This window comes from Athene cunicularia (assembly GCF_003259725.1).
Source record: "Athene cunicularia isolate RWA chromosome 3 unlocalized genomic scaffold, athCun1 chr3_part1, whole genome shotgun sequence".
Classification (NCBI taxonomy): domain Eukaryota; kingdom Metazoa; phylum Chordata; class Aves; order Strigiformes; family Strigidae; genus Athene; species Athene cunicularia.
Window position 1 is genome coordinate 38,458,617 of NW_020799097.1, and position 12,872 is coordinate 38,471,488.

The 12,872-nt window shown below is 39.8% G+C and overlaps 1 protein-coding gene across 1 annotated transcript in view; it reads right to left on the bottom strand.

The window, feature by feature from the left end:
• The window catches only part of TBX18 (T-box 18), a gene marked incomplete at its 5' end in the record, with an annotated part of 20,266 nt that overhangs the window by 1,388 nt on the left and 6,006 nt on the right, over positions 1-12,872 (bottom strand). The window contains 4 exons of the mRNA XM_026844108.1: positions 1,777-1,822; positions 2,399-2,493; positions 6,101-6,165; positions 7,351-7,518. Of these exons, the coding sequence (XP_026699909.1) occupies positions 1,777-1,822; positions 2,399-2,493; positions 6,101-6,165; positions 7,351-7,518 (374 nt within the window). The remainder of the gene's footprint in view (positions 1-1,776; positions 1,823-2,398; positions 2,494-6,100; positions 6,166-7,350; positions 7,519-12,872) is intronic.

Here is a 12,872-nt window from a genome sequence, read left to right on the forward strand (position 1 = left end):
ACAGGCATACTTTTCAAGAAACCACCTGACCAAGAAGGAGAACTGCAACCACCACTCAATATTTAGAGCTCCTGCCCAAAAGGTTAACTACTCTTTATTTAACACTGGAAGGAAATTGCATGGCAGCTAAGACGTAGCCAAGGAAGTACCACATCACAGGAAGCCTTCTTCAAAATGTCAAATTTTGTGTTGTCTATGCGCTTGCTACATCCCAGAATGCATTTCGAGCACTCTCTGCCTGACTCACTGTCAGAGCACCAGCTAAGGAACTGGCTCCTTATTTCAAATGGTAAGAGGCTCACACAGTTCAACAGCTTCAGGAAGTTTACAACCTCAGAATCAAACTTCAGAAGAAAAAACTTCCAACTTCAAGCCAAAAAAAATTGAGAACAAAACTTCAGAACAACTTCACAAAAAGTGTAGGCTGATCAGTGTTCATGGCTGCTTCATTTCTTGAATGGGTAGGTGGAGGTTTAGGTTTGCAGCAAACCGAAAACCGTTCATCTACTGATATCAGAACTTTTTATATGACAAACACCAGTGCTGAATGCTTCTGGAAACACACTGCTTGCTACAGGTGAAGACTTTCCTCAAGACTGAAAGTCTCACAGCTGCAAGAAATGCTCCCTTTTCTTACAAGATTTCATCTCCCCACAAAATGAGTATAGAAAAACTGATTTGGGTCTTCCACAGTCTCCCAGGTGAAAGGCACTTAACAAGGAAGACTCTCCAGGTTGTGAATAACATTAACAATCAAACAGCTTGATGCTGCAAAGAGATACAGGCTGTCAATAAGTTAACAGGTTTTCATGATAGGTGAGCTAGTATAAAGAAAAATACATTATTAGTGAATTCTGCCTGCTGCCTCTTGCTCTGTTGATAGGACACCACAAGCTCAAAGCACCATAAGACACCACCACATTCCAGCAATCCTGGTGTAAGGCATACTTACTTTTATTTCAATCTACATCAGCGCCTCTGTTACCTGAAGATGAGCGCTTCCAGAAATAACAATCAGGAGAAATTTCTAATGGGGTCTTTCTGCAAGTTTCTAAACCACCCTACTGCTCAAGGTATAGATGACTAAAGATTTTGCAAGGATCCAAGTTCCCATCATCAACAGTAACTTCAAGAAGCTCCTTAACCTCAGACAAGAGCAGAAAAGGAAGTGCAAAGTTCATGGCAGCAGTTCCCCTGCTCTCAAACAGTGCTGCTACATACCAACATGGCAACACAGCTGGTCTGTCTCCTAGACAGATTAACTTCATAGTGAGTTGTCTTTTGGTCTTACATGGTCTGACAAAGTATTTCAGGTCTGATGCTGACATCTAATTACAGGGATTTTTTTTAAAAGGATCATACCTCACCCCCATGCTTTGCCCAAAATTCTGCCAACCCTCATCCAATGTATCTATGACTTGTCAGAAAAACTCCTTTTTAATTGCCCATATGAAGCACTGATGATCAAGATTTCTCAAAGGACCTGGCTAAGGAGAAGTTGACAAAAGTGGTTTCTGTGTATTTCTGTGTTTTCTGGATTTTTGCTCTGAAGATGCTTAATGACTTTGCAATACATTATCAAGAAAGCAGGTAGGATGCTTGTAAATTTGGTAGCAGGAGATGTGAAGAATCAGGAGCAAAATGTCTAATTTAGCTGGGAAAAGGCTGAAAAGTTTTCTATATGCACTGGGGTACTTTGGAATTAAAGGAACTCAGAAGAGTACAGAGACTCCTATCTCTGTCCAAACAGGCTATTTAAATATCTCTTTCCCTCACAGCACTACCTGTTCAATGAGGAAAGCGGAAACAAGGAGGTTATGGACTGGGAAGCAGGAAAAAACCAAAATGGAGAGTAGGTCTGTTTTTTCAAGCTCTAGGATAAAGATAATGTTCTTTGGGACTTTTACTGAAAAACTTTTAGGTCTTTAAGAATCAAGAAGGCTTTCCAAAGAAGAAACTCAATTAAGCTTGCTACTTTTTATTCATTACTTAAGAGGACACTTCTTCTCTCATTCGCTTTTTTTTCCTCTTAAACACACAAGTAATTCCTACGTTGGAGTTTGGATGTGTACAATGGAAGTCATCTGTAAATATTCTCTATCTTGTGTATCTAGCCCAAGCATAATGCTAAGGAATAGGTTATTCCATCTTTAAATAACCGGCATTCTCCTCCACATGAGATCTAATTTTTCTTTACAACGTAACATTTTTATTGCCACAGTAAGTTAGCATTAGTTTTCTAACTTAGAATAACTGTTTTGAGATTTGATGGCCTGCACTGGGGTTGGTTGGTTGCTTTTTCTCTCCAAGTGACACTTACCTAACTTTGTAAAGCGTGATGGCCAAAGCTTTATCTTCACACATTTTTGTTTTGAAAGAACACAAAGACGACCATTACCTTGTTTGGGTATCCCAGGTATGTCTTCAAATGTAAGCGTCCTCAGGGAAGGTCTCCAGAATGCGTAAGATTCTACCAGAGCTTCCAGTCCCATTCTGTTTAAAACAAAAACATCACAGTGTCATGAAACCAAGCTGTATTTTGTCACATGTCTCTGGATACTATACCTCAGAAACATAAAAATTAGTAACATTTCAGGATTATTTTGAAGTTCATTTTGCTTTTTTGAAAAGAGCCTTACATCCTTATCCATGAGATCACTGTGATCTGCAGCCACTGGGCTGGCAGCATGCAAAGAGTTTCACAATTCCACAAGTCTGGCTCTATATTTCAATAGTTTTGGCCTTTGGGGGAAGGTTGGGGGGGGGAGGGGCGAGACACACACTTGGCTAAAATGACATTAAATGTTTTCCTAGTATGATATTTCCTTAAGAGCAACTGCTCTAACTGCCAGAAGGATGATCTCCTGTTTCAGCCTGGAAAGGTAACCCACTGACAACTTCTATTAAAACAGAATTCCCAGTCATTCCTGATGAACTGGAAAATCACACAACTTGAGGAAGGCATGGGAGTACAGCTCTTTTGCTACTAAAATGTATAAAGCAATGTTGTGTCTTGGTTATATGCTGAGCAAAATGCCTTTAGAAACTAAAAGTCTGTCATTTTCTTTCAACAGTGTCGTGACAAAATAGAAATAATGAGGTAGACAATCATGGCAGAAAGTATTTAGAAGAATCTCTATTTCTTGAAGGTGAAGGCTCATTTGTTTTCTAACATAATTTTATGAATAATGCACTTCAGAAGTATAATTTTGCTGTTACTTTTGGCTGCTGAGCCCCAAAGTCCTGTTAAATGTGAGCATCAGGCATACACCAAGTACAAGTGCTTGCCTTTGAGCAGCAGTGTTCTGTAAACTCGAATTATGCAAATAGCCCAATCTGAAGCTACTAACATGTTCTTCTGATACTGCTTCTTCCCCATTACATTTCCAGCAGGATCACAAATGTATGTCAGGAAACATTTATAAAGTATTTATTAGCTGAACCTGGACTAAAAAGATAGCTTTCATTTTCTGCAGTAATAGTGAATTTTCATTTCTAGTTAAAGTAGAGATAAAAGCCACCTCCTGGAGGAGTGTAGCCAAGGCGATAATTTATACAAGATGCCTTCGAACAATTTCCACATTTTATCACCACCCTAATTTACGCTATCAAATGGCCAAGTTTATTTAACAAAACAGTTATGTTTTTCCTCAAGTATTTAAAGGGAGAAATTCTGGTCCTTTCCTGAGTAAAAGTTTTTATAGGGTCAAACTTAAGGCCTAACTGAAGAATGAAACTATTCTCAGCACATAAATTCTGCTGCACTTTGCAAATGCACAGGGAATGCTTTTAAAAGGTGAAGCTACTGATTTCTGTAAAATAGCCTGTGGGACTGAACGGGAATGACCTGAAAGGGAGTATTTTTAATTAATCAGAATTACAGCATGCAGCAGTGCAGACTAAGATACCTGCAATAATTAAAGCAATAACGAAAAGTTAGATATAATGGTACCACAGTTTTTTGTTTTTTTTACACTTTTCTTGCAGACTAAAATGCCTTGGTGATAAATACACCATCTAGAACAATGAAGATAACAGAATCTTAACATTTAATTTTAATATTTAGCATCAGAGCAAATTAATAATCAACTGAGTAAACACGGAATTTAAATTAAAAAATAAATTTTCCTCAACAACTAAAAATCTGAGCTGCATTCCCAAACACACTTACTCAATACCACCGAGCCTATCAAAGAAAACAGCAATACTGACTTCAGTAAAGCAATTTGCATGAACAACAGTTTGCAGAGTCACTTCTGTAATGACTGCGTTTGTTACAGTAGAAGCATTCAGACCTCATCTAAAGTCAGTTCTGAAACATTTCCCAGAGGCTGACCCTTCCTACAGGATTGCCTCCTAACCATTTCTATAAATTATAATTGCCTTTCAATTAAAATATCCCTCCTTTTTTCTAACGCCTGAACCAAACTTACTCCTAGTAGCCAAACCAAAAACTTCTCTGCATATCCCCAGTCCTACAACTGGATTTGTGTGGTTGCAGATACATTAATCTCACTGTACCTACATGGTCCTCGGGTAATACCAGGGCTGTCTCACCATGTGAAATCCAGTTCAAAAGCGGTTTCTGAACAATTCTTGCTTCTCCATTTTCAAGGGCATCTTCCCTTGTTTCATACAACACAACAGAAGAAATTCTAATTCCACTTAAGCTCAGAAATTTTAGAGGAGTCAGGATTTTACACTTCTTAGGAGGCTCCTTAGTACTTATTTTATAGCATGCATAGCAGACATGGCCTATAGAGAGCTGTCAAATAGGACATGTATGGAAAGTTTTTTCTTCTCCAAGTACACACAGCATGTTTTGTTTCTTCAGTCATTGCATTTATCTGGAAGTTACTGTTCACTTAATTTCAAACTAGAAGGCTACAAACGAGTACAAAACTCTTATTTATGTCGGTGCCTTGGGCATGCCTTCCAGGCCCCAGGACAGAGCATGGTCAATTGTTTCTTGCTAGAAGACAAATATTTTAAGAGAGCAGCAAATGCAGAGTGCAAACTGAAAAGATACTTACAGTGAATTCCCGTAAATCTTTACAACTACCCCACCCCTTCTCTAACTGTTCATCTTCCAAAAATTGCTCTCATTTGCTGTCCAGTCTCAGCATTTATGCAACTCAGGTGGAAGCGCAAAACAGGCTTTAATGCTGCAGCCTCTGCTAAAAGAGAAGCTGAATAAAGCAGCTACCAAAAGATACTCTCTGAGCATTCCTACCAGCACAGTCTGCTCCCTTCTCTGAAAGGCTAGGTCGTAAATATAGCAGCTGTAGACACCAAACACCATGTGGTCACTGGAACTGATGTATAATATGCACCACAATTAAATGCTGCTTTTTTTAGCTGAAATGGTTTAACATACAATTCATAACAGGCTTAAGTATTTTGCATTAAACAGTCTTTGGATAAAATACCTCATCAGTACTGGCAGCAGGGACTAGACCTAAGTCTCCACTTTGCACTACTCAGATTCCTCATTGTTATTTTGAAATATTCAAGGATCAAGAGAGAATAAACAATTAATCAATCCAACCACAACAGAAGAAGTGGAGACCAGACCTGTTTCAAAGGCATTCACCTAGTAAGTGGATTTAAAACTCCTTAGGCTAAAGAGACACTTGAACACAGGTCTCCCACCTCCTAGACAAATGTACTAAACATAAGGTTACTGCATGAGGCAACTTAGTTTCTCCCTCCAAGAGAAAACAACAAGCCATTCATCCATACTAAATGCCATTTACACGCAAGAGAACCAGGATTTATAGTTTGACCTTGGTATCTGCAATCTGTGTCTCCAGCCAGGAGAGGAGATAGCAGGAGTAGCCTGAAATCACAGACCTGAGCATGCCTTAATTCCATGTGCAGCCTTCACAGTATGCCATCACTTCCACCAAAAGGTAACTTGAGTATATGAGTCAAGCCAAGTGGAGCCCACCATGGAAAATATTATTGGGAAACCTAGGTGGTTCCTCAAGGAGTCCGAGTCCTCAGACTGATTTGTCAGTAAATACAGGTATTCCCCTCGACCAGCCTTCACAAATGGACTTCATAATCAGTAACAAGCCCACCTCTCCCCAACACCTACCTGTTACGTCCTGAATCTCTAAACCCTTTGGCAAATGGATTCCTATCAATCTTCAGACGGGTTATCTGTAAATATGATTAGAGAAATTATCACCTGAAAATTCAGCTAAGTAACACTCAAAATGATTCATCTTGACAGAATTAAGTTGACATTTGAGTAGAAACATCTTCACGTTTGCATTGACTGTTGTCCTGAAACACAGCAAAACAAGGGCCAGCCTTCTGATCATTATTTTTGCAAATCCCCAGAGAAGCTAATAGGTATTTAATGCTACCAAATGGCAGGTTGGAATTCTTAAGAAAAAGTCTTCTGGAAAATGTCGTTCTTCACCTAAGAGAGTATGCTGCCTAACTGCAATAAAATTTAAATTAAATTTTACTTCTGGATGGGTCAAGAAGGAAATGTGAAAACAGAGATTATCTCTAGGCTATTATCCTCCATTAAAAAAAACAGCAACACTTCCCCCCCCCAAATACTTGTAATTTTTTTAAATAAATGGGATACACACTGAATAATTATATTTCAGTATTTACATGGCTCTCACGTTCTTGTCTTTGTAAAGATAGCAGGGCATATAGTTTCACAAATTATAACAACTTCTAATAACTTAGTAAATTAAGTGGAATTAATAAAATATCACTACACTAACTATGATGTCACTATGTATACTTAACTACTACCACTTAATTATCACCACTTAAACAAGTGGTAATAAGAGCCGGAATCACACAACCTGTAGTTTACTTTTGACTTTGAATCTGTGTGGACCCAGATAAACTGCAGATAATAATATATGCTCAATGCAGCTAATTAAAATGACCGCAACTTTCTTCAGACCTCAGCTGCTTTGTTAAGGTCCTGGGAGTTTTGAAATCACTGGAGTCAGGAACAAAAGTGCTTTAAAAATTCTATACAGACATGTATCTACACTTAAAGGTACAAAAAGACCTTTAAAAATTAGACTGCTCTTTGCCTTGTGCTTCAATGCTATATTTATAATTAAGACACTGCTAATCAGAGTGATCTCCATAATACAACTGACTTTCTACATGCAGCAGCTAGGCCACATGGCCTGAAGTCTCAGCTGTAGCCTCCAGGCGCTATTAGCAAAAACTACTTGTAACACGAAAAGGGTTTAGATGATGCTTTTTAATAAGTGGTATAATGAAAGTACCCGATTTTCTTCTATCTCTTACTTCCCTGTCTACTCTGAAAAGCCTGTAAAGTGCTAAGCAGAAAGCCCAAGTTACCTGTTGATTTTGGTACGCTGTGACAGTAGTGAAAACTGTCTCTGGAAAGGAGAAGGCCTTCACCCCTTCTCCTGAAGGGATAGGCTTGACTGGGGACAGATCATCTCCACAGTCTTTTCGGATGACGTGGACACGAGGCTGGTATTTGTGCATAGAGTGAAGGATAATCTATGCAGTCATGAAAGGAAAAAGATAACATTTATTAGAAAGGACACCCTGCTGTTTCAGGACTAATAGCTTTTTGGAACAGATTATGGTATGTGTTTACCATGCCATTTACTGGAAATCAAATGTTTTCTTTAACCTCTGAAGGTTCTTATTACAGTAGTCTAATCCCTGTGCATTTATGTTATTGCCAAACCTAAGCATTTAAAGATTACGACTCACAAGCTCCAAATTCAGAGACTGGCTCAATTGAGACCAGAAAAAAAAAAAAAAAAAAAAAAAAAAAAAAAAATTAGAAAAGTTTTGTCACTTTTTTCCACTAGAGCCTGGATTTAATCTATCAGAATTAACAGCAGCAGCATTTGCCTTTTGTTTTTGGAACCTTCGGGATATGCTTGGAGAAGTTTTTTTCCTGATATCCCGGAGGCTGGAAACATACCTTGTTCTGAACACAAGCTGAGACTCACACTCTGAAGAAGCAAAAATTTTAAAATAACACAAAAATCCAAAACTCTGCAGTGTTAATAACCCTAGATTTATAATACATATAAATAATACCAATATACAAAACCCCTTCCAGCATACAAATGCTCAGTTAAGAATAAAGTATAAACAAAAAGTATATGAACTAATAGTGCATAAAATTAAACACAAAACCCCCTCTTGGTATTGCTCCCAAATTTTAGAGATCTAAAATACAGAATTTTCCCTCTACTTAACTCCACTTCAGCTAACCACTGCTAAAATAGAAGATTTCAAGAACATAAATAATTGGAAGCTCAACTATTATTGTTGGAAGGCCTAAGAAATTAGTAACTCGATAAATAAATACTCCTATGGCAATTGGCCTGTGGAACCCCTAATCAACATTCAGGGGAAGCTTTTTAATTTCCTGCTCCTTGAGTAGCCTCAGAATGTGCATGTGCTCAGGCACTTGACAGAGCCCCTATGCCAGACACCGTGGAAGTTCGTTCATTCATCCAAATGACATAGAGGACATTACATTCATTTGGATAAACTAGAGTTTGGCTAGTTTAATACACTTGGTTCTGGCCAGATGACATGACCCCATTTTGGATAAGCCAAGTTTCTGGATAATCAGGGGTTTTATTAGCCTGTAATAAGGTTTTGACAATGACATCACAAGCTCCAATTAATTTGCTCAGGGAGTGCCCTATGGATGTTCTCATATGAAGCCTTTTCCCAGTTTCTGAATCTTGCACAGAGCAAGATTTTTATCATGCAAATGTGTATTCTCTTTTACAACACTCCTTTCAGTTCTCTTCTGGCAAAGATCTACAAAATGAAAATGTAGAGAGGACAGCACATTCCTGACCCTGTTTTCCTGTGAACACCCAGTGATACCAGGGAGGTACTGGTGGAACAGAAAAATAATGATCTTAAGCTCTGTTCCACTGTTCAAACTCATCACTCTTCTGTGTCTTGCCATTTGCCTGGGTGCCACTGAGCGTGCCACGTTCTGCTCCCACCTCAATTACTTTACCTCATCGGCTCTGCGGTGCAAACTACCACTTGCCTACATGGCAGACTTGACTGTATGCAGCGATAACCCAGGCAGCCACAAACAGCTCTGCTCATGTATCAGAACAAGCGAAGTCACAGCAGCAGAGAGATGAACACCTCCCACTCCATATCGCAGTGGCTATTACTGCTATCCTTGTCATCTTTTAAGAGCAATGTGGATTGGCTCTGTGCTACACTGAAACTTCCCGCACTGACACACTGTTAGATGACTAGTAAATCCATAGCAAGAAATCTTTCCTTCTGGATTTTGTACTGTGCCTTGTACAACGAGATCTTTGTTAATGATCAGTACTCTGAATTCTAAATAAATAACATGTAACTGCAGAGCCCTGCTGAATTAAAGAGCAACAGTATGAAGATAGGACATAGAAGGAGAAAAACTGCTTAGCATCACCTAAAGCTATTGTGAAGAAAAAGCTAAGCAAAAGGAGATTCTAGCTTTTCATTTTGCTGTGCTTGCATATTTAACAGCACAAACGGGATCTAACAGCTTATCCGCAGAAGCATCATCTTTCCCTTCACACCCTTAAAAGCCAACAATAAAAACCCTCAACCAGAACAAGTCCCACCAAATGCCAAACACAAACTGGGATTACTGGGAAACTTTCAACTCAGTTAAAGAGTCTTCCTCTCTCTACAAATCCCTCATGGGGCAAGACCAAAACACTTTGTGGGGAATAAACCTCTCCCGCCAGAGGTAAAATTACAGTTTGACCACAGCAGCTGTCAAGACATCATTATCAGATGGAAGACACTGCAGTAGGCAGCCCGCAGGTAGGCAGCAGAGCAAGGCAACAGCCTGGCGGCGCAAGGGCAGCCAAAGCACCTGTAGATGCACAAACCTGGGATTACCTTTGCAATATGCCTTTTGGGAGATGCTGCCATGATGGGGCCTCAGAGCTGACCATAAGCCTGGGCACCATTGTGGCACAACCATCACAGCCAGAACAAGCGAGAGCCAGATATTCTTTCATGGGGGAGATGCCAATCCTCCAGCAGCTTGGTGGTGCACAGACAACACAGTCACCTCCCCACCGCTAACACGCTCTTCACCCTGCCACTGTTTTTGTCAAAAATCCTCTTTCATCCTCCTTGCAAAGCTCATGCATTCAGGCTTTCTTCAGTCAAGGAAGTGTGTGGGGCCGAGAAGCATGGATTCCCTCTTCACAAAGACAAAAATCGCAAGTGCAAACGCTGATGTTTCCCAGCTTTTCATTGTGACAAGAGCATAGAACTACCCACTGACTGTAAGCAGAGCTTGCTACTTGGAGCCAAGTCTGGGCAGAGTAACAGTCCGCCTTCGCTTCCAGCCTCACCCCACTTTCAAATGGGGAAAAAAAAAACAACCCAACCACCAAGGAACAATTAACACGCTAACAGCCTCATTTTCACTAAAAGTTAAAAGATGTTCCTCTGCATCAAAAAAAACCCTCAGTTGAAAAGCATAGAAATAGCATCAAAAATATTGACTTTTCCCCTCTACTGAAATTCAGATTAAAAACTGCATCAAAACAGAAAAATCAGCCAGCTCTAACCAGCCGGAGGGAGAGACCGCTTTTACAATGCAGCACTTACTCCACAGATGAGAGGGGGACAAGAGGCATTAACAAAGAGAGCCAAGACTATGCACTTCTGTGTCAACTACAAAATACAAATTTATTTTTTCTTACCATCACAACTCAGATGAAAGACACAAATGTCACAGTATGTGTCTTAATGATGCCATCAGGCCTTAATGCCTCTATAAGCACACAGTCTTTCCAAAGTAGGGAATTTATCCCGGGACTCTATTCTGAGATCAAAAACACACAAGGAAAATATATCCTTACAAATTCTGCTTGATCTCCTCAGCCTGCAAGTGGAACCCATGTATCAGAGGATTCTACGTGCAGATGTACTTCAAAATCTCTCCGCAGAACAGTGCTATAAAATTACGTCGTCACAAACTCCCACTCAAAATACTGATGAAAATAGCAGCAGGCAGCAAGGAGCCCAGAAAGCATTCGAGCAGCAGAGCAAGTCGTCTTAGAGATGGCTGATCTCCTTTCACAAGAAGCTAATACCAGGCCAACACAATGCAAAGGGAGCAGGCTGCCATGAACTACTGCCTGAACCACAGTATAAATACTGCACAGGAATATTTAGCATCTGTTTGCAAATACTGTCCCCATTCCCATGGACAAAGGTCACTTCTCTCACTGACTCTGAGAGTTAATACTCTGGAATAGGTACAAGGGCTCCGGGTTGATTTTATGGAGCTCCCTACCTCAACGCCTGCAAGATCAAAACCTAGCCCTGGGATTTTAACACAAATATTCTGCAAAATCTTACACCTCTGAGCAGTAGGGGAAGAATAAAGGAATGAATTTGACAGGGATTTAAGCCCCAGAACCAGACAGCACAGAAAGCAGACCCAAAGAACAAAGCCTGACACTTCTTGAACTATTGGAGGAATCATGGCATAGTATAGAGACCCCACCAAGGTTTCTCTGAGCCATTCTGCCTAAGGAGGCAAAAAAATCTCTAACTTTCTAATAATCTAAAATATACCCCACTTCCCATACAGGGGTGGGAGAGTCAGAACACCTGATGTATAAACAAATATTCGAGGGACAGTACAGCCTCGACCCCTAGTTCTTCTAATCCCCCATCCCTCCCCTGGTACCCTCTTGAGAAAAATGGTTCCTTCCTGCTTATGAGAAACAATTGTTTTTTATATTCATCACAAAATATGATTATTCGTTTTCCATTATTGCTGGAGGCATTCAGAGGCTACATAGCTTTTTCAATACAGCATTCCACACTACCATAGCTTTAAAAGAAAAAATGTACCCATTGGAAGAGACACTTTTCTGCTTTCTGCTTTTGTCTTTTCTGGTAATTATGAATGACATGTTTGCAATTTCCCAGATTTGAGAAATACAAAATTATTTTACAGTCATCCTTCTTTTGTCCTTTTATTTTAATACTTAAATTTCCATTTTGGGGAGGAGGGGCGCTACCATAGCTCTGAATCAGTTCAATGTGTCTCAAATCACCATACTAGGGCTTTGCTTCACTAGTTTCCAAATCAAAACACTTAACTAAAGATCAGAAAATTTATATCCCCCCACATTATGAATAATGGCGTGCTGTGTACACTATACAGGTTTCAGTTCAGAATAAAAACAAAGTTAAGATCTGGGATGGAAAAACACAGCAATACAATTCTCTACATAGCCAAGATTTTATCACAGGGCAGTGTGCAACGGCAAGTGCACGGGTGACTGCAGCACTTACACACTGCCCCTCTGAAACGAGGGAGTACAAAATCCAGCCAGCTTGCTCTGTTGGAAAAGCGACATTTTACCCATTTGCATCCGCTTCACTTTTTAAAGCCCTTACAATAGACTCAGGACTCAGAGAAAGCAATTCCCACTCAAGAAGAGTCACAAATACATGAATGCTGGGGAAACTAAGGGAACTACATGTGCTAACCTTAACTCAAACGGACACTGTCAAATCAAACTCCACAACTGTAATTCTGGAAAGAAGCGATATAAAATGTCTTTCTTACAAGCCTAAAGAAAAGCACTGCAGCTAACTTAAGAGCTGTGAATAGCCCCACGTTCTTTTTAAGGAAGACAGCAATAAAATTATGAACAGTATTATATGAAAAGGAGGCTTTTTGTCTTTGTTATCACATTCACTAGCTCAGTCCACCCAGTCTCATGTATTCCTGCCTCCGTAACATAAAAGTTGTAGCTCTTGCACAATTTGACCAGACTCTCATGTTAATCTCCCTTGCAAACATAAACGGGGGGGGGGGGGGG